Source organism: Schistocerca cancellata, chromosome 1, assembly GCF_023864275.1.
Source record: "Schistocerca cancellata isolate TAMUIC-IGC-003103 chromosome 1, iqSchCanc2.1, whole genome shotgun sequence".
In the NCBI taxonomy this organism is placed as follows: Eukaryota; Metazoa; Arthropoda; class Insecta; order Orthoptera; family Acrididae; genus Schistocerca; species Schistocerca cancellata.
The window spans coordinates 1,017,119,936-1,017,146,526 of NC_064626.1; the positions used below are offsets into that span (position 1 = coordinate 1,017,119,936).

Consider the following 26,591-nt stretch of genomic DNA (forward strand, 5'->3'; position numbering starts at 1 on the left):
ATAGTCAAGTGAGATAATGCATTTTTTGATACAAAGGCCTTTAATTTGGGAGAATGAGAAGGCTCATGCTCTGTCCAGCCATCCTGGCTTATGTTTTATCAGGAGAGCGGATGAAAGTTTTGTACAAAAATAGCAAGCATGAAGTGAAAAATGTCATATACTATGTAAACACTCTTAGTTTATAAATTGCGTACAGTTTTCAAGTGCTTTCTGATATGGATTGTGGAAAGTGATCAATTTCTCAAAACCTGTAAGCACTAATTTTGTCAAAATAGAGCAGAAATCTGTCTCAGAATTATATCAGCCGTTGCCAGCATGGTAACTCATAATCATCATTCCTATCCATAGTATATCTTGATCAGTTGGTGGGAGACTTACTGTTCATTTCTCTTTAATTTATTCATTTCATACTTTGTTTGTGATCCTTTCTCTCGTAATTTCTCATTACAAGTTCTGAGGTCATCTTTCAGATGAAATGTGCTTAATCCATTAAATTCTGATATACAATGAAAAATCTGCAGTTACTAGATTTCTGTACTAATACTACCTCTGTAGCTTAAATTGTCTTTCTTGGACCAAATAATAATTATCTTTTAATATTTTTCTAATATCATCTAAGAGGGAAGGCTGAAATAATTTTGTTTGATGAAGCTGTTTCTTATATGGTTCCATGTGCCTCATACATGCATTTTTTTCTTTTAAAAGGCTTTAATTTTGTTTTTTTGTTTTTCTCTTCTCTATTAGGTGGTCCTGTTAGTTTACTGGCACTACAAGGAATTTTTACTCTCATACAACATCATAATCTGTAAGTGACTACATTATAACAACTTTATGTTGCTGATATTGTGTGCTGTAATGAGAATAGAATTTTATTTTTTATAGGGAGTATCCTAACATTTACAAGAAGCTATATTCATTATTTGAGCCAGAGATATTCCACACTAAATACAAGGCTCGGTTATTCTACTTATCAGACATTTTTCTGAGTTCGACGTAAGTATGGCCAAATTTGTTTTGTTTCTTTCTTCTTTTAGTGCTGATTTGAGCTTTATTAGGATAATACTTTTCTTTTATCTGTTTACAAAGTGCTTTTATTTTTTTGTTAGTCAAAATTATGTTACTTTTCTGACCTCCATTTAGACATCTTCCAGAGAACTTAGTTGCAGCATTTGTGAAACGTCTCTCAAGGCTTGCTCTTCTGGCACCACCACAGGACATTTTGATCATATTAAGATTTGTGGGAAACTTGTTAATACGCCATCCAGGCCTGCAGATACTTGTGAACTGTACGCAAGGACAGCAAGGTATGCATTATAGTAACTGTTACAATATGCTAAAACATCATTTATTTTGCACCACATTTTTCAGTCCCTGTAATTTCAGAGGTTGTGTAAATTTTGAGTATAGCTCAAAAACCATAGTGTTATTTACACTATACTGGATGTCCAACAAATCAACAAATGAGAAGTTACTGCTCGTGTTCTCCCCCCCACCCCCTCCACCCCACCCCCCTCCCTCCTCCTCCTGGAAAGACTGAAGAAATATGGCCTATAAAGGAGTGTGTCCACTAGCAAATAACTTATGAGGCATTTGCTGAGGTGTTTACATTAGAACAAAAGCTTGTGCAAGTTTCCTTCTGCAAGTCAATTCAGAAAGTTAAGCCCAGGAATTTGCAGCAAGCATTTGCAGAAGTGTTTCCACGAGAGTTGCATTGTAAGATAGGCAAGTGAAAGTTTATATTGTCATGCTTAAAAACAAGAGCAGGTGGCACTGATGTTGCATTATTGTTATTGAGGAAAAATCATTATGAAAAACAAAGTTAAGAAAAAAAGAAATGCTTGGGTGAAGAAATGAATACAGAGTTATGCATATTTTAAGTTGTCAAGAGACACTATTGAATGGAATAAAATCAGAGAACATCACTAAGCTTTAAAAAGCTTTCTGAGAACGTCATGTACTAATTTTGAACATCTCTTTCCTGTTGCACAATCAAATATTCAAAAACAGGATGCAGAACTGCAGCAAGCTCTATCACCAAGAGATGACCTTTTCTGTACTCTTCGATTTTTACAAACAGTATTTATTAATTTTGTGACAAATGTAACGCATTTATGTTTCTGCAAAAAAAAAAAAAAAAATCAGGTAACATTTACAGACATCTATACTACCATTCCACTTTCTCTTCTGGTAAAACAAAGTAATTGACAAATTCATTCTGCAGTGCCTTGCCTGTGGTGGTCAGCTATTTATGTTTAAGGGCTCCAGTGGTACAATTGCTTTGGTCCAACTCTCTTTGCACCATTCTCCTTTTTGACACTGACAATTCCATACTGGTAGGGAATTTGTGCAACTCCTGCAAGCTGAAGAAAAACTTCCAGCAACTGGCAAGTTCGACACCTACTTGCAGCAAGATGTTAAGAAACTGTTTCCATTAACTCACAGAAGCTACTTTTGTAAGATGATAAAATTTGCATAAGTTGACTTGCTGGTGCTATCTCCATGTGAAGGAACTTGCAGAAGCAGCTGTTGCAAGTGACTTACAGGAGTTTACTTGCCAGTGGACACATGCCATGATACGAGACAACCCCTGAAGCTAGTGACTTTGATCCAATAATGGTAAGCCCTGGTAGAAAGTAAATAATTTAGGAATGTAAATTACAGCTCACTGAATAGCACGCATGCATGCATGCATGCGTGCGCACCACACACACACACATACACACACACACTTACTCTCCTGTTCATTGTCATTGAACACTTCTCAAATTCACCTGTACCAATGCCCTTGTCGCATTCCTAGCCAAGAACTATCCTTCCCCAACCCTCCAGCCCTCTCCCTCCCTCCCTCCCTCCCTCCCTCCCTCCCTCCCTCCCTCCTTTTCCACTTGCCCACTCCACCCAATACACTCTGTCAAGCTACTGAACTGAAACTAGCAAAGTTTCAATATTGTTTATTTCCCTCTCGATAACTCAATGCACCTACTGTTTGGTGAATTGTTGCCTTTGTTCCTAAATTACTTGACTAAGACCATTGGATACTATTAGAGAGAAATGAGACTGAGATCCACATCTTCCATTTTGTGATTTAGCTTTAGAATAACTTTCCTAAATTATGTGACATGAGTAGCAAGATAGTTCCTTAAAGTGCACTGTTGATGTCATTTTCTTATTCCAGCTGTAAATTCAGAAACAGTCATTTCCAGTTTGTTATCATCAGCACAGTTCTAGTAGTACTATGTTAAAGCCAGTTCTTTTCCCCACTGTGGCTTTCTATTATTACACTTACAGATGCATTGAAGCAGAAAATGAGTCAATTTTGTATCCAAGCAGAGTTTGTTCTAGATGCTGCATTTATTGATATGCATTGTTTTGTTAGTCTCCAGTGAATGTTGGGTAAATCCACTTAGAAATCGTTCAATCCTGTCTCCGGCCATCCTGATTTAGGTTTTCCGTTCCCTAAATCACTTCAGGCAAATGCCGGGATGGTTCCTTTGAAAGGGCACGGCCGATTTCCTTCCCCATCCTTCCCTCACCCGAGCTTGCGCTCCGTCTCTAATGACCTCGTTGTCGACGGGACGTTAAACACTAATCTCCTCCTCCTCCACTTAGAAATCATATGATTGAACAGAAGCTTATTGGTGATGCACTAATAGTAAATTTATTTGTCGATGTATAAGCTTCATAGCAAACACGACTACCAAAACATTAATGTAGCTGACTGTGAAAACTCTTTGTTTGTCAGTTAAAAGTAAATGTAATGTTTTGTTTTATCAGTTTTTTTACGCAATATAGTTCGTTTTTCAAAGCAGTTCATAGATTTTCACAAACTGATTCCTTGCTGCAGGGGATTATTGTCTTCTAATTTAGGGGATTGAAAATGATCAGTTATTTGGGTGTAAAAGTATGTCAAACTTTGGCTTTGAGTTAAACTAGAAAATGACATGGTGTCATGTGGTTAAACAAAAAAGTGTTGATTTTAAGGTTAAAAAATTGAAAATATAAGTACAGTAAAGAAATTATAATTTGAATGTTAAAAAGAACATTATGTTGTTTTAAATTACAATTGTTATGCTGATAATGTTTGAAGTCATATCAGAATGTCAGTTTCTATTCATTTTCCTTCCACTTAAAATGAGGGATCTTCGAAATGGTGCTCTAGGGTCAACGTGAAAAGTTAATGAGCCACTTGCTACATGACATATATAACCTGCCATGAAACAATGCTATTCTTGGAAATTCTTATGGAAGTTCTCCCCTTATAGCAACAAGAAATAGAATCAGTAGCATTTACCAGAACTTTTCCAGTATTTGCCTGCCAAAGTATCATTTCTGTAGAAAAAATATTGAGTTTACTTCTACAGGAGTCCATATTAGGCTTTTATGGTGGGATTTCTTTGCATATGGGAGATGTGGCTGTTTAATGTTTGCTTGATTCAAGTGTTGTATTGTAAAAACAAAACACTTCACTGAAAAAAAATTTAGGTGGCTGTGCAGAAACATATGATTTTTTAGTAATTGTTCTCTGTATGTCCTCCAGTACAGGTAAAAAGAAGTTGATTCTCTGGACATGATATTGTGCTAAACTTAACTTCTGAGGAAAGATATCTGGTAAATTTTGTAAAGTACATAGTATTAGAACTTCCAGACAAATTATAAATGAATGCTGGACTGTGATTCAAACCTAGGACCTTTCCTTTCACGAGCAGTGTGCTTACCAACTGAGGTACGCAGACACAACTTACAACCAACAGGTCATGTCATGTTTCGAGTAGTGCCTTTGTGTCTCCATTGGTAAGGGCTTTGCCCCCTGAAGGCAAGGTTGAGAGATCAAGTCCCAGTCCAGCACACAATCTGAATCTGCCAGGAAGTTTCAAAAGAATGAAAGGTTCTTTCCAGTAGCCAGTATTAACTTTACAACTGATTTTTCAGTAAGTATTACTAGTTGTGTTTTGTGACTACTATCTTGCACACGCATACGCACATGCACACTTCCAGTCACTAGAATCACTGATATCCAGAGCAGACTGTTGTGTGTCAGTAAAATCTTAAAAAAATAGCACCTGTCTCAATATTCAGTTTCCAGTAATCCATAAATTGGACACTTGTCTTGATGATAATATTAACTTCAAATTCAGTGAAAAGGATAGTTGCTACTACCCATATAGCAGAGATGCTGAGTCACAGAAAGGCACATCAGAAAGACTGCCAGAAAGTTAGTTTTCGCCCAACAAGGCCATTGTCAAAAATAGACACCATATATGCACGCGCGCGCGCGCACACACACACACACACACACACACACACACACACACACACACACACACACACACACACACAGTCTCTGGCAGCTGGAACCAGACTGCGAGCAGCAGAGCGTTACGGGAGAGGCAACAATGTGGGAGTAAGGAGGAGACTAGGGTGGGCAGGAGGAGGAATATGAGGGTAGGGATGGGGGACAGTAAAATGCTGCTGGGAGCATGCAGGGAAGAGGTGGAGAGTGGGGCAGCTAGGTGCAGTCAGTAGGTTAGACGGAGGAGGCGAGGGGGAGAGAGGAGGTTAGCGGAAAACAAGTAAAACAACTGGGTGTGTTGGTGGAATAGAGGATTGTTTTGTGCTGGAATGGGAACAGGAAAGGGGCTGGATGGGTAAGGGCAATGACGAACGAAGGTCAAAGCCAGGATGGTTATGGGAACATAGGATATATTATTGCAGGGAGAGTTCCCACCTGTGCAATACAGAAAAGCTGCTGTTGGTTGGAAGGTTCCAGATGGCACAGACTGTGAAGCAGTCATTGAATGAAAGACGTCATGTTGGGTGGTGTGCTCAGCAACAGGGCAATCTACTTGTTTCTTGGCAACAGTTTGTCAGACATTCATGTGGACAGACAGCTTGTTGGTTGTCATGCGGACAGATAGCTTGTTGGTTGTCATGTCCACGTAGAATGCAGCACAGTAGTTGCAGCTTAGCTTGTAGATCACAAGACTGGTTTCACAGACAGCCCAGCCTTTGATGGGATAGGTGATGACTGTGACAGGCGTGGAGGAGTTGGTGGTGGAAGGATGTATGGGACAGGTCTTGGATCTAGGTCTATTACATGGATATTACCATGAGGCAAGGGGTTAGGAGCAGGGGCTGTGTAGGCATGGACAAGGATTTTTGTAGGTTAGGTTGGCGGCAGAATACCACTGTGGGAGGAGTGGGAAGGATAGTGGGTAGGACATTTCTCATTTCAGGGCACAACAAGAGGTAGTCGAAACCCAGACAGAATGTAATTCAGTTGCTCCAGTGCTGGGTGGTCTGAGTCACGAGGGGAATGCTCCTCTGTAGCCATATGGTGGGGCTTTAGAAGGTATTGGAAAGATGAGGCACAGGAGGCACAGGAGATTGTTTTTGTACAAGGTTAGGAGCATAATTTATGATCCGTAAAGGCCTCTGTGAGAGCCTTGGTATATTTCGAGAGGGACCACTCATCACTACATATGCAACATCCGCAGGTCGCTAGGCTGCATGGAAGGGACTTCTTGGCACGGAATAGGTGGCCGCTGTCCAAGTGAAAGTATTGCTTATGGGTAGTAGGTCTGATATGGACAGAAGTATTCATATAGTCATCCTTGAGGTGGAGGTCAATTCAACCCATCAAGCCACCTTCCTCAATGTTGACCTCCACCTCAGAGATGGATATATCAGTACCTCTGTTCATATCAAACATACCACACACATACCTCCACTTCAACACCTGCCACTCATTCCATACCATGAAGACCATTCCACACAGCCAAGCCACTTGTGGCTGACACATTTGTAGTGACGAGTGGTCTCTCCCGAAATATACTGAGGGTCTCATAGAGGCCATTACGGATTGTAATTATACTCCTAACCTTGTACAAAAACAGATTTCCCAAGCCGTATCATTTCAGTCACCCAACACGTCCCAAAGCCCCACTGTCCAGCCACTGAGGAGCATTCTTCTCATGACTTAGTACCACCAGGACTGGAGCAACTGAATTACGACAAACTATGGCCAAGAAACAAATGGACCAGCCTGTTGCTCAACAAGCCACCAAATATAAAGTCCTTCATTTCAATGACTGCTTCAAAGCCTGTGCCATTTGAATCCTTCCCACCAACACCAGCTTTTCTGAATTGCACAGATGGGAACTCTTCCTGCAATATATTCTGTGTTCCCGTAACCCTCCTGGCCTCATCCTTCATTAGTCATTTCCCTTACCTCTTTTCCCATTCTAGCACTGCACAGCCCTCTATTCCACCAACACACCCAGTCTTTTTACTTCTCTCCTTTTCTGCTAACCCCCTCCTTTCTCCCCCACTCTCCGTCTAACCTCCCGACTACACCTAGCTGCCCCACTCTCCACTTCTTCCCTGCATGTTCCCAGCATCACTTTACTGTCCCCCACACTACTCTGCTCTTCCTCTCCCTCTCCGCCCCAGCCTCCTCATTAACTCCACCCGGTTGCCTCTCCCAGAATGCCCTGCTGCTTGCAGTTTGGCTCCAGCTGCCAGAGACTGTGGTCGTGTGTGTGAGTTGGGTTTGCAAACACACGCGTGCGCGCCGCACGTGTGTGTGTGTGTGTGTGTGTGTGTGTGTGTGTGTGTGTGTGTGTGTGTGTGTGTGTTTTGTCTATTTTTGACAAAGGTCTAGTTGCCTGAAAGCTAACTTTCCAACAATCTTTTTGTTGTGCCTTTCTGCGACTCAGCATCTCCGCTATCTGGTGAGTAGCAGCTATCCTTTTCATTATATTGTTACATTCCGTTGAGGATTTTCCATTATTTAGCTTCTAATTCTGCACTTATTCATGATTTAAAAGTAGTAGTCAGATGAAACATGAATTGCCACTAACCCTTACTATTCTATGCCTACAGTGATTGCATATCAACCTCAACTCCTCTTCTTTCTTTGTCGTTCCATATTTTACTACTACCCCCTGTTGTATTTTCCTTTCTTCTATTCATGTCATTTTCAACTGCTTATTTTTTGTATGTTCTAAATCTAATATATTATTCTTAAAACAGTTGCTGCTCTTTGCTTTCTGTTTTTTCCTGTTATGCGATATTGTTTCTATTTAGTTCTTTTCTTGTTTCTGTAATCCTTGCTGTTGCTACTCCTATTGTGTTCTCATTCATTCAGTGTAGAGTTTCCAGAGAAGATTAATCTGCACTTTGCTATTACTTCTACTACTTTCTATATATTTTGATAGTGCTCCTTGTTATTCTCATGTTCCAGGCATGTGTAGTTTGTAATACACCCATTACTTTTTAATAATCCATGTTTCAAGTATTTCTATTCTCTATACTTTATAGTTCATTGTTATGCATTCACAGCTTATAAACATACTGGTCTTACCACTATGGTGTAATGGTTTAGTTTTGTATTTTTAGAGGTGCAATTCTTGTAGTAGATTATTTTAGTTATACTGTATGCTCATTCCATGTGTTGTTGTTGTTCCAATATATTTAAATTTACTAACTTGCTTGATTTTATCTGTTCGTGTTTCTATTTTGTTGCATGTTTAGATTACTCATGAAAATCCCCCCCCCCCCCCCCCCCACCTGAACTTATGGGACTAGTTTTATTGCCTATTCTCTGATATGTGTACGTGGTAACAATTAAGAACCACAGTAAAATAACAAATAATGGAAAATGTACAAAAGGAGAGTTGTGCTTTCACTCATCAGTTTGGCATAAATTTGTTGCTGTGTTTAATGAAACAAAATTCATTTTCTGTTTCATGTTTTCTGCTGCTTTATGGTTTATCAGCTGACTCATAATCTGTCTTTACTGAGTTCTAGTGCATATTATCTTTTATATTGTAAGTTACTATCCAATAATTACTTGTTGTGTATGCTCCTTTTTCATTTTCCCTTGCATTTAAGTGACAGGTGATCCCTTCATTATGGAAGAAAGTGATCCAGTAAAAAGCCATGCAATTGAAAGCTCATTGTGGGAAATCCAGGCTCTGCAAACACATCATATTCCTAGCATTGCATCTGCAGCTAGGTTTATCAACTTTCCTCTACCATCTCTGGAGTGGGATCTGTCAGATGTGTTGGAGGTATCAGCAGATGATGTAAGTTCTCTCTCTCTTTCTCTCTCTCACCAAATATGAATACTCTTTCTTTTTTTTTTCATGTTAGTATTTTATCCATTGATTGTAGATCACATTTAAGATAATGAATGATTTCTGCAAGTGTTTGACTATGCCTCTTTGGTTCCATATATTTTAATTGCCATTATGCATACACAAAATACTTCTATTACCTTATTACATGAGTAATACATGTGAAGATAAGAAAAATTGTAAGGACATAAAGTACAGATAAGTGTTAACAATTTGCGATATCTTGTCACAACCACAATTAGTTTAAATTGTTGAGTGGCACAAAAGCTAAAGAATAAGACGAGAACAATATTTCATTCATGGTATTATCTTCTGACAAGAAATCTAGAAGTGACATAGAAGCTCTGTGGGAAAACACAAATTATTGATAGGTTTACAATCTCTTATTAATTGCACCCTTATCCTGTAAATTGTTCCTTTTTAGGGTTTTGTGTCTATCATAAAAACGGAACCCTTATAAGACCACTTTGCCGTCTGTCTGTCAGTTAAAAATCCTTTTTCTCAGGAACAGCTACACGTATCAAGTTGAAATGTATGTCACATATTGAGGTCCATGGTTCCTTGGCAGAGTAAAATATTGAAGCTTCTGAGTCAATGCAATTAAGAGATATGGCAATCTATGTCACATATTTTGATACTCGCGAACTTACCATCAAAACCTATAGGGTACTTCCCATTGACATAGAATCATGATAATTGGCAATAAGCAACATTTCACAGTAAAGGTACAGGAAAAATCCAAAAATTGTTAATTTGTAATTATAACACAAGAAACAAATATATTTTTTTGTCTTTTGTTGTGTGTCATCAAACTTGAGATTACAATGATTGGTAGTTCCACATTCAGTGGTACCACTGCAACTCAGTCAGCCTGACTGGAGTACTACTGATTATTATAATAATGACTGCCTGTGCGCTGCATGACTTTTTGTCAGATTTATATCATTAAAATTAAAACATTCTCGAAAATCTTGGATTCCCTGGGACTGATATCTTGCTTGTATCATTGTTGATAACAGGAAAAATGGTCAAGATTCTCGATTCACAGAATGGATGAACTGTCTATATATATAATTAAGTTTGTACAGAACCCTCAGTGTGCGAGTCGTACCTGCATGTGGCCAGTTTTTCTGATGTGATGTTGTAACACAAGTGGATGTCAGCGTTTCAAATTGTGTAGTCTCATGGATAAAGTGACCTGCAGGTTACAATACTGCTCATAGCATTTGAATCACCTTGTGATTTTGAGGTCTCCCACCTGCAGATACGACCAAGTAAGTTGTCAAGATGTTAGTGCATCCTTATGGTGGACATTACGAATTGTCTGCTGCATGTCCAGTTTTTTAAACCATAAACAATTTGTAGCAATAGTTGAGGACTGTTGGTTTCTGTGCTGTCATGTTTCTTCTCACTATTTCCTGTGTTATATGCCCTCATTTAAGTTTATAGATATGGCTGGGTACTTTGAAATGGATCTGTGCCACTTGTATTGTTTGTGGAAAGGTCCATATACTAATTTTGTTGACTGCATTGGTCCACTGGTGTCCAAAGAATGTTCACCGAAGTTCCATATCACTGAAGCTCAATCACCTGCATTACATACATAAGATGAACATCATTGTTTCTCCATATTGTTCAGGTATTGAGCACTGAACACTTAACAAGTTAGATATGACAGGAGCTCGTTCACTCATAAGGGCCTGACAAAATGGGGAGCTGACGTTATGCTACTGCCTCTGCGGTAAAGACTTACCTCATCTAAGGAATGGAGTAAGTTGTTACTGCTTGTACTGTAGGGCAGAAAAAAGTCTTAACCACATAAGGTTGATCAACTTTTTTTTCTATCTGTCAGTGAATTTTTGAATCACACCTGAAATCGTGAATTACCAGGATCAGGAAAATGGAATGGAAAGACTAGACCCCTGTAACTAATGTCATTTATCCTTGGACAACAACATTTACATTTACATTTTTTTTAAACAGGTAGAAAAAATTGAAGTTTTATGGCATTAGAAGCATTCAAAATGGTGAATGAGACAGCCATTAAATTACAATAATCATAACCTCAAAGACATTCAAGGAATAAGATCTTCATAATATTGGCTATTTAAAAATTTTTAAATTATAAAATTTTAAATAAATCTGCCAATTATAATAATTACAACAGTTCTAGATAAATTTCTTCAAGTACTACAAGAAAAGTTATGGTTTAACAACAATTGCACTTTTAGAGTATTTCCAATAAGTTGATATACCGTAGGAAATAAACTTCGCTGACAGAGAACTACAAAAAGAGAGCTGTAATTTTTTCTGGAAAGGGATATAAGAAACAACTTTCTATAGTCTTACCATTAGCTGAAGCTCACAACATGCTTAAAAGGACTGGATAATAGTAATACCAGAACTCACCAGCTTCTAAAACAACATGAAAACAAATATTAAAGCCCAGAACTGGTTCTTTTGCATAAAATTTTTAAAACAAACTTCTTTTTTAACGAGATAAGATGTAGGTCCTCAATATAGCTATGCATGAAAACTGGGCACATTACATAACCATAACAACATTAATCATGGCAAATTTTTTGAGAGAGAATGCTATCGCACAGAGTATCTTAAGTTACTTCAAAATCACACAGGGAAAACAGGGCAATAACTAGTCCTGGAATCACAGAACCAAATAAAGCATCCATGATGACTCAGTGAAGCAAACACAGACATATATTCAAGCAGCTTGTGGAGTGAGAAATCAGTGCATAGAGCTGATCAACTAGTTGCACACAACATAAGCAAACCGTACCTTGGCCTTCTGCCCAGTCTTGGCGAAGAAGAGTGAACGACGACCCGGGAAAGATGTCTTATTGGTTCGTGCCACATATCCGTTGCTCCAAGCACTGTTGCTGCCCCCAGCTCCACTCTGTGCAAAAACTGCCTGCGCCGTGATCTTCAAAGGCTCATCCTTAGGTGTGACTCTAAGAGATGCTTTTGAAGACTAGGTGAGGCATGGTAACTACACAAGGGAGTAACCCACACCCCCTGGTGAGACACTAGCTAGAAGTTATTGATAGTGACAAAGAGAAATGAGCCGCCATGGCTCAGTCTCTCACTCTCAAGCCTAAACCCCTACCCCGTGTGTTTTTTTTTTTTTAAGTGAGAATAGGAGAGAAACGAATTACTTAGCTAGTTTTTATGTCGCTTCCTTCAAGATTTTCCCAGTCCCCAGGTTGTGCACTAGCAGATTAACGGAACTTAAGATCTTAACAATTGCACTTGGTCCCACAAACCTAGGAGCAAGCTTCCTGGTGATAGCATTACCCTGATTACCACCCATGCTAAAATTCCAAACAGAAACCTTATCCCCAACTCAGTCACAAAAGGGTCTACTTCCCTGATTATACCATCTCGCTTGATGGTGATGGGCGAGGTCGATGTCCTTCCCAGTTTTTCTTCATCAGGCAAGGGGTAATCCAGTCAGGCATTAGATCCTTTATACTCCACAAATTAGCCAAGAGTGAATGCTCATGCTGTGCTGAACTGAAGGCACCATTCATCCAAGGGATGGAAATGTCCCATTTGTTCTGATTCTTAGCATGATAAATAATTAAGGCAGCCTTAAGATTACAATTAACTCTCTCCAAAAAGGAAGACTGAGGGTAATAGGGGATGATCGCAAAGTGCTTAAAGGCAAAACAAAACTGCTTAAATTCTTGTGACACAAATGCAGGGGCATTGTCACTGACAAGCACCTTTTGTGTACCAAAACAGGAAAATATTTGAGTTAAATGGCAAATAGTTAGCAAGGCAGTACCCCTCAATTTAGAAAAAGCCACACAAAATGAGAAAAGTCATCCACAACAATGACATAAAATGGTTTCCAGCTCTTGTTCGAGGCAGGGGACCCACATAATCAGTGAAGACTTTATCCATGGGGCCTTGTTCCCATTCAGAGCACAGTAAGACTTTATGTGTGTTGGAACTGGGCTTCACCATTTTGCAAGATTCACACTCCTGAACCAATCATCAAATATCTATGTAATATGAGTATGGACCTTAGCAGGTGTTTTATAGAGGCCCAGATGCCCACTAATAAGGGACTACAAAAATAACAAGATACAGATGGCACGAGTTCAACAGGTAAATAAATTTTTGGCTTCTCCCCAGTTCACAAGGAAGTATACCCTTTCTCAAGAAATAACTGGGAAGTCACTCACCGATTAACAACCACCTCCTTATAGGACCTAAATAAGGATCTTGGTCCTGCTTGTTCCTGAGGTCAGAAAATAATTGAGGTATCTCAAGACTTTAAAATTGGATTCGTGGGCACCCTTCTGAAATATACAGCTGAGTACATCGGCCACCTGCTTATCTGAACTCCTAATATGGTGGGGCAGTCCTGCTTGTCTTCCTTCGGTGAGCCAAAACCAAACTTAAGGCTTGGTTGTTAGTCTCTCGGTTAAATTCTCTGTTCAAGATAAAATTGAAACTTTTGAAGAGTGAACAGAACTGCCAGAACCTCACACTCATATATTGAATACTTAAGTTCAGGTCCCACCAATACTCGCGAGGCAAAGGCAGAAGGTCGTCTCTCACCTGCATCTTCCTGCAAAGGGACTGTGGCCACCCCAGAATTAGACACATCAGTCCAGAGAATGAATCTCTTTTCGAAATTGGGAATCACTAATACCTGCAGGTTACTTAGAGCTGTCTTAATCGCCTCAAATCCAGCCTGCTGGCTCTCTCCCCAGACAAATTCCCATCCCTTCTTATGAAGATTGTTAAGAGGGGCATCTAACTGCCAGAGAGCCCATCAGCTTTTAAAACACCATGAAAACAAATATTAAAGCTTAGAACAGATGTTTCACATACATAAAAATTAAAAAAAAACACACACACACACACACACACACACACATACACACACACACACACACACACACACACACAAGATGTAAGCCCCCGATATAGCTTTGTGAGACAACTGGGTGCATTACATGACCATAACACCATCAACCCTGGCAAACATTGTGAGAGAGATTGCTGGCCAGTGATGAAAAAAAGTTTCTTCAAAATCACACAGAGCAGGTAGGGCAATACACTGGTCCTAGATTTACAGAACCAAATAACAAGGTGCGCATGATGACTCAGTGAACTAAACACTAACATCTGTTCAATCAGCTTGTGGAGTGGGAAATTGGAGCACAAAGCTGATCAACTAGTTGCACACAACATAAGCGAACCAGACCTTTGCCTTCTGCCCAGCCCTGGTGAAGAAGAGTGAAAGACAACCTGTAAAAGATGTCATGCCGATCCGCACCATGTGTCTGTTGCTCCAAGCACTGCTACTGCTCCCGGCTCTGCACTGTATGAAAACTGCCTGCACTGCACTCTTTGGAGGCTCCTCCTTTGATGCAACTCTAGAGGACAAGACTAGGCGAGGCAGCAGTGATCACACAAGCGAGTAACCCGTGGCCCCTGGTGAGATGCCAGCTAAAGGCTATCAATAGTAGCAAGGAAAAATGAGCCGCCTCGGCCCACACTGAGCTCCTGCAGAGCTGCTACTTTCTAAATAATTAGGGGCTCCAGAGTTTTTATCCTTCACTACATAAATTTATCCACAAGGAACTTGGGCCAGATATGAAGAGGTACTTCAACTGCTTTCAAGAGCAAAGCATTGGTTGATGTAGAAGGTATTGCTTCAATGCAAATTCTAACAGTGGTACTATCTAATTTGGTGAGTGTTACATTGATGCATTATCTAATTTGAGGTTATGCCAGCAACTGATCCAGGGTGAGCATTGTTAAGCAAAGGCCCACTCCTTTCCTGCCCATCAATATGAGCCAGTGCACAGAGAACTTTTAACACTTGTTATAGCCTTGGAAAGAGATTTAATTCGTAAGATAGTCCCAGGAATCACATAGTTAAGGTCAGCCTATCGAGAAAACTGCTGTTCATTTTTGCAAATAACCATCGCTACTTAGGGTTTGTAAAGTGATACTGCTAGCCAGTTTTTTAGGGTCGGTGGAGTCAGTATTATGTAAGTAAGATTAAAACTGTGGCAGCTGTAATGTACATCACAGTTGGTAATGACTGTGGCTAGGATTTTGATGATTGGGCTTATATTTTTGGTAAGATTAACATGTTTCTTAAACACATGTAAATGCATGTTGTGAAAAAACTAAATAAGTTACTGTAATTTGTTACATCATATTTGCACGTACATGACCATTTCTCTCTGACAGATAATATTTTAGTTAGTAATAGACCACATTAATTATATTTTTACTATTTCAAGAAGTAAAGAACTTTTCTTGTGCAATATCTTTCTTCCATGTTACATGTCTCAGAATTACGCATCTCATTTTATTTCCTGGAAAATGTTAGATATCTACCACCCTACCCTATTTTGCTTGAAATGACACTATGGGCTTCACCTTTACACAACAGCAACGTATTGTTGTCCCAGGAACAGGTAGTTCCTCTAGTCGTCTGTACCCTGGACTTCAGACAGGTGCCTCATTTTATTAGTCTGTCTTGTTGAAGTTCAAGGTTTGTGCAGTATAATTCAGAAAAAATGCATAAAGTAAAGCAGAGTATTCAAGTAAACTCCCAACAGTTGGTGTCTCACTATGGCGGGAGAGTATTTACAACTGATGGTAAAATATTGTATTGCAAAATGTGCGACAGAAGAGCTATTACGGAGAAGTCCTTTAACATTCAGCAGCATGTGCCCACAGAAAAACACAAACATGGAGTGCAACAGATTGAAAATGAAATAGACACTACAGCAAATGATCCTTGCAGTATCTTGACAGTCGTATTCGCCATTTTGTAAACAACTTTTTACATATTTCCCTTGTACACATTCACTTAAGTAAACTGAACTATCCAAAATTTCATGACTTCTTAGAAAACACACAGACAAATTTCTTTCTGATTCTTCCACACTTTCAAATTCCCATTCAGCCATCCACATTTAAGTTTCTTTTTATTTCCCAAAATCGCACCAGTCAAATGCTGAGATGGTTCCTTGGCAAAGACACGGTCAGTTTCCTTCCCCTACCTTTTTTAATCTGAGCTTGTGCTTCATTTCTAATGATCCTGCTGGCAATAGGAAGTTAAACTCGACTCTTCCTTCTTCCACGCTAAGAAAACTAAATCAGCTGAAGCTATGAGAAAACACTGTAAGAAATCAGACAACAGGTTGCAAATTAAAAAATACAGGTATCACTTGGTGAAAATAAACTTTGTGGGAAGATATATTGCAAATGTCATTGTGGCAACTTTGGAAGAAGATAACCCAGTTGAAAAATTTCTAATAAACTGTGAACATTTAGAAAAAGTAAATTTTTTGCACCATTAGTAAATTGTTCAGTGGATCTATGAATGCCATGTGGCCCAAAGGCGGTAAGCATGCCAGTGTATTGTATTTGTAATTGATGCTGTGCCTTATATGGTGAAAGCTGCTGATTCACTAGAAGCATTATACATCTACATCTACATTTATACTCCGCAAGCCACCCAGCGGTGTGTGGCAGAGGGCACTTTACGAGCCACTGTCATTACCTCCCTTTTCAGTTCCAGTCATTTATGGTTTGCGGGAGGAACGACTGTCTGAAAGCCTCTGTGCGCGCTCAAATCTCTCCAAATTTACATTCGTGATCTCCTCGGGAGGTATAAGTAGGGGGAAGCAATATATTCGATACCTCATCCAGAAACGCACCGTCTCTCGAAACCTGGCGAGCAAGTTACACCGCGATGCAGAGTGCCTCTCTTGCAGAGTCTGCTACTTGAGTTTGCTAAACATCTCCATAACGCTATCACGGTTACCAAATAACCCTGTGACAAAACGCGCCGCTCTTCTTTGGATCTTCTCTATCTCCTCCGTCAACCCGATCTGGTACGGATCCCACACTGATGAGCAATACTCAAGTATAGGTCGAACGAGTGTTTTCTAAGCCACCTCCTTTGTTTATGGACTACATTTTCTGAGGACTCTCCCAATGAATCTCAACCTGGTACCCTCCTTACCAACAATTAATTTTATATGATCATTCCACTTCAAATCGTTCTGCACGCATACTCCCAGATATTTTACAGAAGTAACTGCTACCAGTGTTTGTTCCGCTATCATATAATCATACAATAAAGGATCCTTCTTTCTATGTATTCGCAATACATTACATTTGTCTATGTTAAGGGTCAGTTGCCACTCCCTGCACCAAGTGCCTATCCGCTGCAGATCTTCCTGCATTTCGCTACAATTTTCTAATGCTGCAACTTCTCTGTATACTACAGCATCATCCGCGAAAAGCCGCATGGAACTTCCGACACTATCTACTAGGTCATTTATATATATTGTGAAAAGTGATGGTCCCATAACACTCCCCTGTGGCACGCCAGAGGTTAATTTAACGTCTGTAGACGTCTCTCCATTGATAACAACATGCTGTGTTCTGTTTGCTAAAAACTCTTCAATCCATCCACACAGCTGGTCTGATATTCCATAGGCTCTTACTTTGTTTATAGGCAACAGTGCGGAACTGTATCGAACGCCTTCCGGAAGTCAAGGAAAATAGCATCTACCTGGGAGCTTGTATCTAATATTTTCTGGGTCTCATGAACAAATAAAGCGAGTTGGGTCTCACACGATCGCTATTTCCGGAATCCATGTTGATTCCTACAGAGTAGATTCTGGGTTTCCAAAAACGACATGATACTCAAGCAAAAAACATGTTCTAAAATTCTACAACAGATCGACGTCAGAGATATAGGTCTATAGTTTCGCGCATCTGCTCGACGACCCTTCTTGAAGACTGGGACTACCTGTGCTCTTTTCCAATCATTTGGAACCTTCCTTTCCTCTAGAGACTTGCGGTACACGGCTGTTAGAAGGGGGGCAAGTTCTTTCGCGTACTCTGTGTAGAATCGAATTGGTATCCCGTCAGGTCCAGTGGACTTTCCTCTGTTGAGTGATTCCAGTTGCTTTTCTATTCCTTGGCAATTTTTTCGTTTGTGCGAGGATTTAGAGAGGGAACTGCAGTGCGGTCTTCCTCTGTGAAACAGCTTTGGAAAAAGGTGTTTAGTATTTCAGCTTTACGCGTGTCATCCTTTGCTTCAATGCCTTCATCATCCCGGAGTGTCTGGATATGCTGTTTCGAGCCACTTACTGATTTAACGTAAGACCAGAACTTCCTAGGATTTTCTGTCAAGTAGGTACATAGAATTTTACTTTCGAATTCACTGAACGCTTCACGCATAGCCCTCCTTACACTAACTTTGACATCGTTTAGCTTCTGTTTGTCTGAGAGGTTTTGGCTGCGTTTAAACTTGCAGTGAAGCCCTCTTTGCTTTCGCAGTAGTTTCCTAACTTTGTTGTTGAACCACGGTGGGTTTTTCCCGTCCCTCACAGTTTTACTCGGCACGTAGCTGTCTAAAACAGTTCTCACATGCCCGTCTAAAATGCAGTAAAACTGTGCATGTGACTTGTTTAGTTCACATCTTACAGAGTTGTAGAAGAGATCTGTCATAAATCCAGTGACACAGTGTTCCATTTCAATGATTTGTGTGAGAGTAATTTCTCTTTTAATCATTTACATTTAGAGTCAAATGATATTGTCCATTTTAAATATGCTTGTCTTGGGTCAGCTGAAGTGGGAAGTAGGTTTTCGAAGTACAAGGATTCCATGACCAACAGTAGGAAATCTCTTTTATTTGAAAATTTGCACAAGGTATTCATTGTTTATTGCAACTAGAAATTGAAGAAAAATGAAGATGTCCAAAAAATACACCATAGGTTAACTATGTTCCGATAATGTTAATAGAAAGCATGCAACAACACATCAAATTCCATAGTTTAGCTTGCTTCTTATGTGCATTTTATTCTTAAATAAACATTTCATGATCATAAACTGACTTTATTTTACAAAGAAATTTTACCTTATTTTAATATTGTTAGGTCATATTCTTTCTGTTAATGTGAATATTTTTGCAAATATTTTGACATAACATTTTTTGGTGCGTATTGTGAGGATTTTTTAGGTCATGAAAATCCTAGCCCTAATAATGACCATGGTGTTAAAATTGGCTGATGGTAATAAATAAAACATTACACACACACACACACACACACACACACACACACACACACACACACACACACAAAAAACCGCAGGCCACCATACAGTGCTTGGCGGAGGGCACCCTGTATCACCAATAGTCATTTCCTTTCCTGTTCCACTCCCAAATAGAGTGAGGGAAAAATAACTGTCTATATGCCTCCATATGAGCCCTAATTTCTCATATCTTATCTTCATGGTCCTTAAATGCAATGTATGTTGGCGGCAGTAGAATTGTTTTGCAGTCAGCTTCATACGTCGGTTCTCTAAATTTTCTCAATAGTCTTTTCCGAAAAGCATGTCACTTTCCTTCCAGGAATTCCCATTTGAGTTCCTGAAGCATCTCTGTAACACTTACTTGTTGTTCGAACCTACTGGTAAAAAATCTAGCAGCCTGCCTCTGAACTGCTTCAATGTCTTCCTTTGATCGACCTGGTACGCATCCCAGACACTCAAGCAGTACTCAAGAATAGGTTGCACCAGTGTCCTATTTGCAGTCTCCTTTAAAGGTGAACCACTCTTTCCCAAAATTCTCCCAATAAACTGAAATTAACCGTTCGTCTTCCCTACCACAGTTCTCACATGCCCGTTCCATCTCACATCCCTTAGCAATGTTATGCCCAAATATTTAAACAACTTGACTGTGTCAAGCAGGACACTACTAATACTGTATCCAGGTTTGATATTCCTACTGATCCACAGTTATTTACATTTTTCCACATGTAGGGCTAGCTGCCATTCATCATACCAACTGGAAATTTTCTCTAAGTCCTCCTGTATCTTCCTACAATTACTCAACTTCGACACCATGGCATCATCAGTAAACAGCAGCAGATTGCTGCCCACCCTGTCTGCCAAATCATCTACATATGTAGAGAACAACAGTGGTCCTATCACACTTCCCTGGGGCACTCCTGATAATACCTTGACTCTGATGAACACTTGCTGTCAAGGACAACACACTTCGGGAATCTAGAAATATGAAATCAGCCTGTTGCCCTACATCCATAGGTTGCAGCATATCATATGAGAAAAGGGCAAGCTGAGTTTCGCACGAGCGATGCTTTCTAAAATCATGCTGATTCATTGATATAAGCTTCTCAGTCTCAAGAAAATTTATTATATTTGAACTCAGAATACATTCAAGAATTCTGCAGCAAACAGAAGTTAGGGAAATCGATCGGTAATTGTTACCCTTCTGATATGTTGGAGTCACCTGCACCTTTTTCCAGTCACCTGGGACTTTGTGCTGGGTAAGAGATGAACGATAAATGCAAGCCAAGTAAGGGGCCGGTGCCATAGAATACTCTTTGTAAAATCGAACTGGGATTCCATCCAGACATCATGATTTATGTACTTTTAAATCTTTCAGCTGTTTCTCTACTACTAAGCTTCGTGTGTCATCATTTGTGCTCTTCCTTTTGATCTGAGAGTTCATTAGCCTCAGCTTTCTTAGTGTCCTCTGAATTTCATTATTAAAGAATGGTGTTTCTCTTCCATCCATTATTCACTTACTAGGCACATAACTCTCCAGACCACGATTTACAGTCTGCTTGAACCTTCCCATAACTCCTTTACATCCATCTTACTGGAATTAAGCGATGCCAATTCACTGTCTAAGTGAACTGCTTATCTGCTCTATGTAGCAGAAACATTCTCCTAGCCTTATTGACTGATTCATTAACTTTCGTAATCATAGTTGTTATAATGACATCATGATCGCTAATCCCCGTTTCTGTACTGACATTATCAATAAGGTCTGGCCTGTTTGTAACTACAGAGTCTAAGATATTTCCATTGTGTCTGGGATGCCGAGCTGTCGGCTCAAGATAGTTCTCAGAAAACGCATTCATAACTATTTTGCTTGACTGTCTGCCTGTATCCTCCCTCTCCCCCCTGCACCACAATGAATACATAGACATCTCAGTCTACACTCAGTAGGTTAAAGTTGCCTCCAACTAGTATTGCATGATCTGGGTATTCACATGCTATTGACCATGGAATTCCTTTGAATGACTCTAGAACTTTCAAAGCAGAATCGGGTGGGCGGTAAAAACATCCAACAATTGATTTGGTTTCATCTACACCTGATATATGCGGCCAGGTAACTTCACTGTCACACTCCACTTCGACCTCATCAGAGACATTATTTTTGTCAACAGCAATGAACACTCCCCCTCCAAAGGTCTCTAACCTGTCTTTCCAATATATGTTCCATGACTCGCTAAATATCTCGGAGCTTTTCACTTTGGGTCTCAGCCAGCTCTCAGTCCTAAGAATAGTTTGAGTGCGAGAACTTTCCTGGAGAGCAGTAAATTCTGTAAATTTATTACGAATACTTCAATAGCTTACCAATAAAATTATAACAGTTGAAGTGTCTTATTATGAAAACTTTTTGACTTCCCTTGCTGGATATTGATTGGCGAGTGTTCATTAGAGCACCTCAAACTACTGCCTTGCCTAAAAACACTCATGTACTCTACAAGTACTCTGCTACCCAAGTATTTGCTTCCTTTCTTTGTGTAGTGCACCCTTGACCTATCAGGGGGAGTGCTACAGATCTCCACAGAATAACACTGGTCTAGAAGTCTGCAGCCAAGACCATCACAGAGTTGACAAAGCAGTTGAGTACTTCCACTCGCCACCAAACCAAAGGACCTCGATAAACTCTGGGAACAATGCTGCAAATTGCGAGCTCTGCTTGCATCCCGCACGCAAGGCCAGCAGTCTTAACCACCTCTGCCAGCCACATATACGAACTGAGGATTGTCTAAGAATCCATGCAACATGAGTCATTGGTACTGACATGAGCTACAACTTGCAGACAAGTGCAGCCCGCATGCTCGATAGCCGCAGGCAGGGCCTCCTCGCATCTCTGATGAGGCACCCCAGCAGACGTACAGAGTGCACATTATTTTGTTACAACAGCACATTAGACTCTCCAAAGGAATAGATAGAGAGGCAAACTTTGATCAGAATAGAGCAGTACAGTCATCATAGGTTAAGGAGAAATCTGCTTTTGGAATATTTTAAGCAAAACTAGTCCATAGCACAAGCTGTAATACCAAAGAACAATCTAAGAGAAAATAAGACACTAGTGAAGATCTCATTAATGGCTTAGCGAGAAGTTATAGACAACACTCATGGTAAATACAGCACTGAGTGTATGCTGGAGAGCTAGCCTCTTTAAGCACAGGCAACTGGCAGACCTGCTGCCCTCCAGACTCGACAGGGGCAACACTTGTCTGAAGTTGCATAATTGTGGGCATATAGTTGTGAGCTGCATATTAGTGCAGGGTAAGGATGTTAAAATTGTATCTCCTTAATTAATAGCACAGCATTTGAAGCCAATTGGCCTATGACAGTCTGAAGTATTAGTACTAAAACAAGGTTGTGCATGTCATCAAGCAAGTTTTCAGTTTTATTATGAGCTAGAGTATTGGCCTTCATGTGATCTATATGTGACTGACATGTGACAGTAGGTTTGTACCATCTACCATGTTACTGCGAAATATGGCCTTTGAGCTGCTGGAGGAACTGAAAACTGTACCAGTCAATATAAATGTTGTAAATGGCTCTTATAACTGTTTTGTTGTTGATGGGCTACCAACCCTATATTGCTATCCTCTCCTGCAGTTGATTTATAACAATGGCTCATGGCACCTCATGAGCCATACCCATCTCTGGCTGTGTTGGTCACCATCTCTGGCAATGTTGGCTAACGCAATCTATGGTGACTGCATTGCTAGGAAGTGTTGTTGATGTGTTATATCTGAGTTATGGCTTTGGTCATGACTAGTGGAGCAGGCAAGTAATGTGGAATACTTATAACTGACTAAGAATATTAATAAAGTACTGCCATAGTTAATCCTTCCTGGATAACACTCTATTGCATATTATACATTTATGATATTCTATGCATTATTTGTCTGTGATGGAATTAGCTGGTCAGTAGTACCCATCCAGGAGGCAGTGTTCAGAGCACAGAGTTCAGTTTGTGAGTTATAACGAGTTTCTATTAACAAGAAGAAACTTATCTTTTTATTTACTGTATACATTCCAGTCTAAAATATTAAATTTCTTGTGTATTTGTGTTTCTAGTGGCCACAATTTAATGTTTTAACTACTGTGTAGTGCATATTTCTGCCATTTGTTTTTCATCAGGCGTTCATTTCATCTCAGTTGACAGTAACAACTGTAGGACTTGTTAGTCGGTCAGCAGCTCCTGTCTAGGCAGCAGCACTTCAGAGCATAGTGTTTCGTTTGTGAGTTCCACTTTTTACTTACAGTTTATTCTATAGTTCCTCTGCCTTTAGGATGGATAGAGACTCTGATTGCAGTGTTCAGATACGAACTGAGTTGGTGAACCTTTGCTCGCAGCTGCAGGTGGTGCTGGCTTCAGTTATGCAGCTTGAGGCTGTTGCCTCTGGGCTTCTCTGTGGGGGCTGTACATGGGGATGCAAGGTACGTCCAGCGCATCCCATGTGTCCCCGAATCAGTCCACTACTGTGACTTTCCCGGATACTGCCCACGTTGGGAATGACCCTTCACCCATGGTCAACTGGGAGTTTCAAGGTTTGTCAGGTAGCGAAAGATTTTCGGGGGAAGGGGGTTATGGAAGGGCCTCCCTGGTTCATCTGACGAACAGGTTTCGGGTGCTGTCAATGGCTGACAAAGTTCCTGAGCCAGATGTAGTCACTTGCCGTGTTCCAGAGGAAGCTTCTCGGCACGCAAGATCTGGGCATTCACAGAGGGCAGATTTACATGTAGTTGAGCACTCCAGTGTCAGCCACGTAGTGGGGCCACTTAGGGATATGGCTGCCAAGAAAGGGGAAAAATTCATTGTGCACTCTGTGTGCATACCCAAAGGAGTCATTCCAAATGTGGAACAAGTGCTTCCAGATTCCGTGAGGAGCACAGACTGTAGCCAGCTGCAGGTGGTATCTCACATTGGTATTAACAGTGTGTGTCACTTTGGGTCAGAAGAGATTTTCTCTGGTTTCAGATAGGTAGCTGAAGTGATGAAGACGGTCAGTCTTGCTTTTGAGATGAAAGCAGAGCTCACAATTTGCAGCAACATCGACAGAGCCGAGTGGATGGTGCAGATCAGAGGCTCGTACGATTCTGCAACTGTGTAGGTTGCAGATTTCTCAATTTGCACCATAGGATGGTGGTATTTCTGGTTCTGCCATCTTTTTTTTTTTTTTTTGAGAGGGTCATGGGAAAGTGCAGAAAGGGCTTTAGTTTCAAAGGGTACAGGGAAACACAGGAAGAGCATAGATGTAGCAACAATCAGTATTGTAGTTGCTAACTGTGGTAGCTGTGTTGGGAAAGAACCAGAGCTCCAAGCATTAATAGAAATCACTGAAGCTCAAATCATTACAGGGACCGAAAGCCAGTTAAAGGTGGAAATAAGTTCAGCCAAAATTTTTACAAAGGACCTAACAGTGTTTAGGAATTTAGGCAGCAGCAACCAGCCAAGACAGACACAGTAACAGGGAAGTAACCAATTTTGTGATTTTTAAAAGTTCCTAACCAGGAGCAAATAGTATAGTATCATCTGTGTGCTTTAGTAGTGTAGTTTCTTGAGTTTCTGCATGTTAATTTAATATCTAATAGCCACAATTCTCACATTTTTGTTTTGCGTTGGAAAGTAAACCAATTTTGTGACAAATTACAAGTTCCTAATCAGGGGAAAATTATTTAATTTCACCTTAGTGCTTCGGTAGTTAGGTTTTTGAATCTCTGTGTATTAACCTAGTTTATTAGACACAGTTCCTGCATTTTTGTCTCCATCTACAATAGAGTTCTGCAGCATGTGCCGATAGTCCATTTATCTGGGTAGTTTAGTTTTCCACGGTCTTTAGTATGGGCAGGAACTGTGATTGTTGTGTGTGGATGCAAGCCAAGTTTGTGACACTTCACTCTCAGCTGCAGGCTTTGATGGCTTCGGTTACACTGATGGGTGTTGCAGTGGATGGGCACTACTGTTGTGGTCTGGCCGTGGGGATCCATTAGACATCTCTCTCATCCGAGTCCTCCGATCAGTTCTCACCGGTGGCCAGCCCAGTTACTGCTCAAATTGAGATTGACCACACACTTGTGGTGAAAGACTTCCCAGGGGGCCACTCATAAGGCCTCACTGGTTAGTCTGACGAACAGGTTCTGTGTGCTGTCTGTGGCTGACACTGTCACTCAGCCAGATGCTGTCGCCTGTCATGTTTCAGAGGAAACCTCTCAGGCTGCAAGATCCGGCCAATGACAGAGAGTGGGATTATTGATATTTGGGAGCTCCAACATTAGGTGCATTATAGGGCTCCTTTGGGACATGGCTGCCAAGAAGGGGAAGAAAGCCAGTGTGCATACCGGGTGGAGTCATTCCTGGCGTGGAACGGGTTCTTGTGGATGCCATGAAGAGCACAGCGTGCAACCAGCTGTAGGTGGTGGCTCACATTGATACTAATTATGTGTGTCACTTTGGAGCAGCTAACAGAAGTGGTAAAGGCTGCCAGTCTTGCTTGTGAGATGAAAGCAGAGCTGACCATTTGCAGCATAGTAAACAGGACCGATTGCAGACCTCTGGTTTAGAGCCAAGTAGAGGGTCTGAATCAGAGGCTCAGGTGACCGTGTAGGCTGTAGATACCTCGACTTGCACCATAGGAGAGTTGGATTTCGTGTTCCGCTGAATAGATAAGGAGTCCACTATACGCAGGGGACAGCTACACAGGTAGCAGGGGCTGTGTGGCATGGTCTGGGTGGTTTTTAAGGTTAAAGGGCCTCGGGAAAACTCAAAAAGGGCTTAAGTTGCAAAGGGTGCAGGCCAAACACAGGAAGAACATAGTTACAGGAATCATCGGTATAACAGCTGTAAATTGTCATAGCTGTATTGGTGAAAGTGCCAGAGCTCCATGCCCGGTATTGGGGAAAGTGCCAGAGCTCCATGCCTTAATAGAAAGCACTGATTCTCAAATTGTTGTAGGCACTGAAAGCTGGCTAAAGCCGGAGATAAGGTCAGCCGAAATTTTTGCGAAGAACTTAATGGTGTTCTGAAAGGATAGGCTAAACACGGTTGGTGGTGGCGTGCTTGTTGCTGTTAGAAGTAGTTTATCTTGTCGCGAAATTGAAGTAGATAGTTCCTGTGAGTTGGTATGGGCAGAGGTCATTGTTGGCATCCAGAATAAAATAATAATTGGATCCTTTTACCGACCTCCCAATTCAGATGGTGGAATTTCTGAAAGGTTGAAAGAAAACTTGAGTCTGATTTCAAACATGTACCCAGCTCATACAATTATAGTTAGTGGTGACTTTAATTTACCCTCAATATGTTGGCAAAAATACATA

The 26,591-nt window shown here is 40.5% G+C and overlaps 1 protein-coding gene across 1 annotated transcript in view; it reads left to right on the forward strand.

Moving 5' to 3' along the window:
• Positions 1–26,591, forward strand: part of LOC126089203 (nucleolar complex protein 4 homolog A) — a 146,094-nt gene that overhangs the window by 106,220 nt on the left and 13,283 nt on the right. The window contains exons 6-9 of the mRNA XM_049906893.1: positions 745–805; positions 883–993; positions 1,141–1,304; positions 8,893–9,086. Of these exons, the coding sequence (XP_049762850.1) occupies positions 745–805; positions 883–993; positions 1,141–1,304; positions 8,893–9,086 (530 nt within the window). The remainder of the gene's footprint in view (positions 1–744; positions 806–882; positions 994–1,140; positions 1,305–8,892; positions 9,087–26,591) is intronic.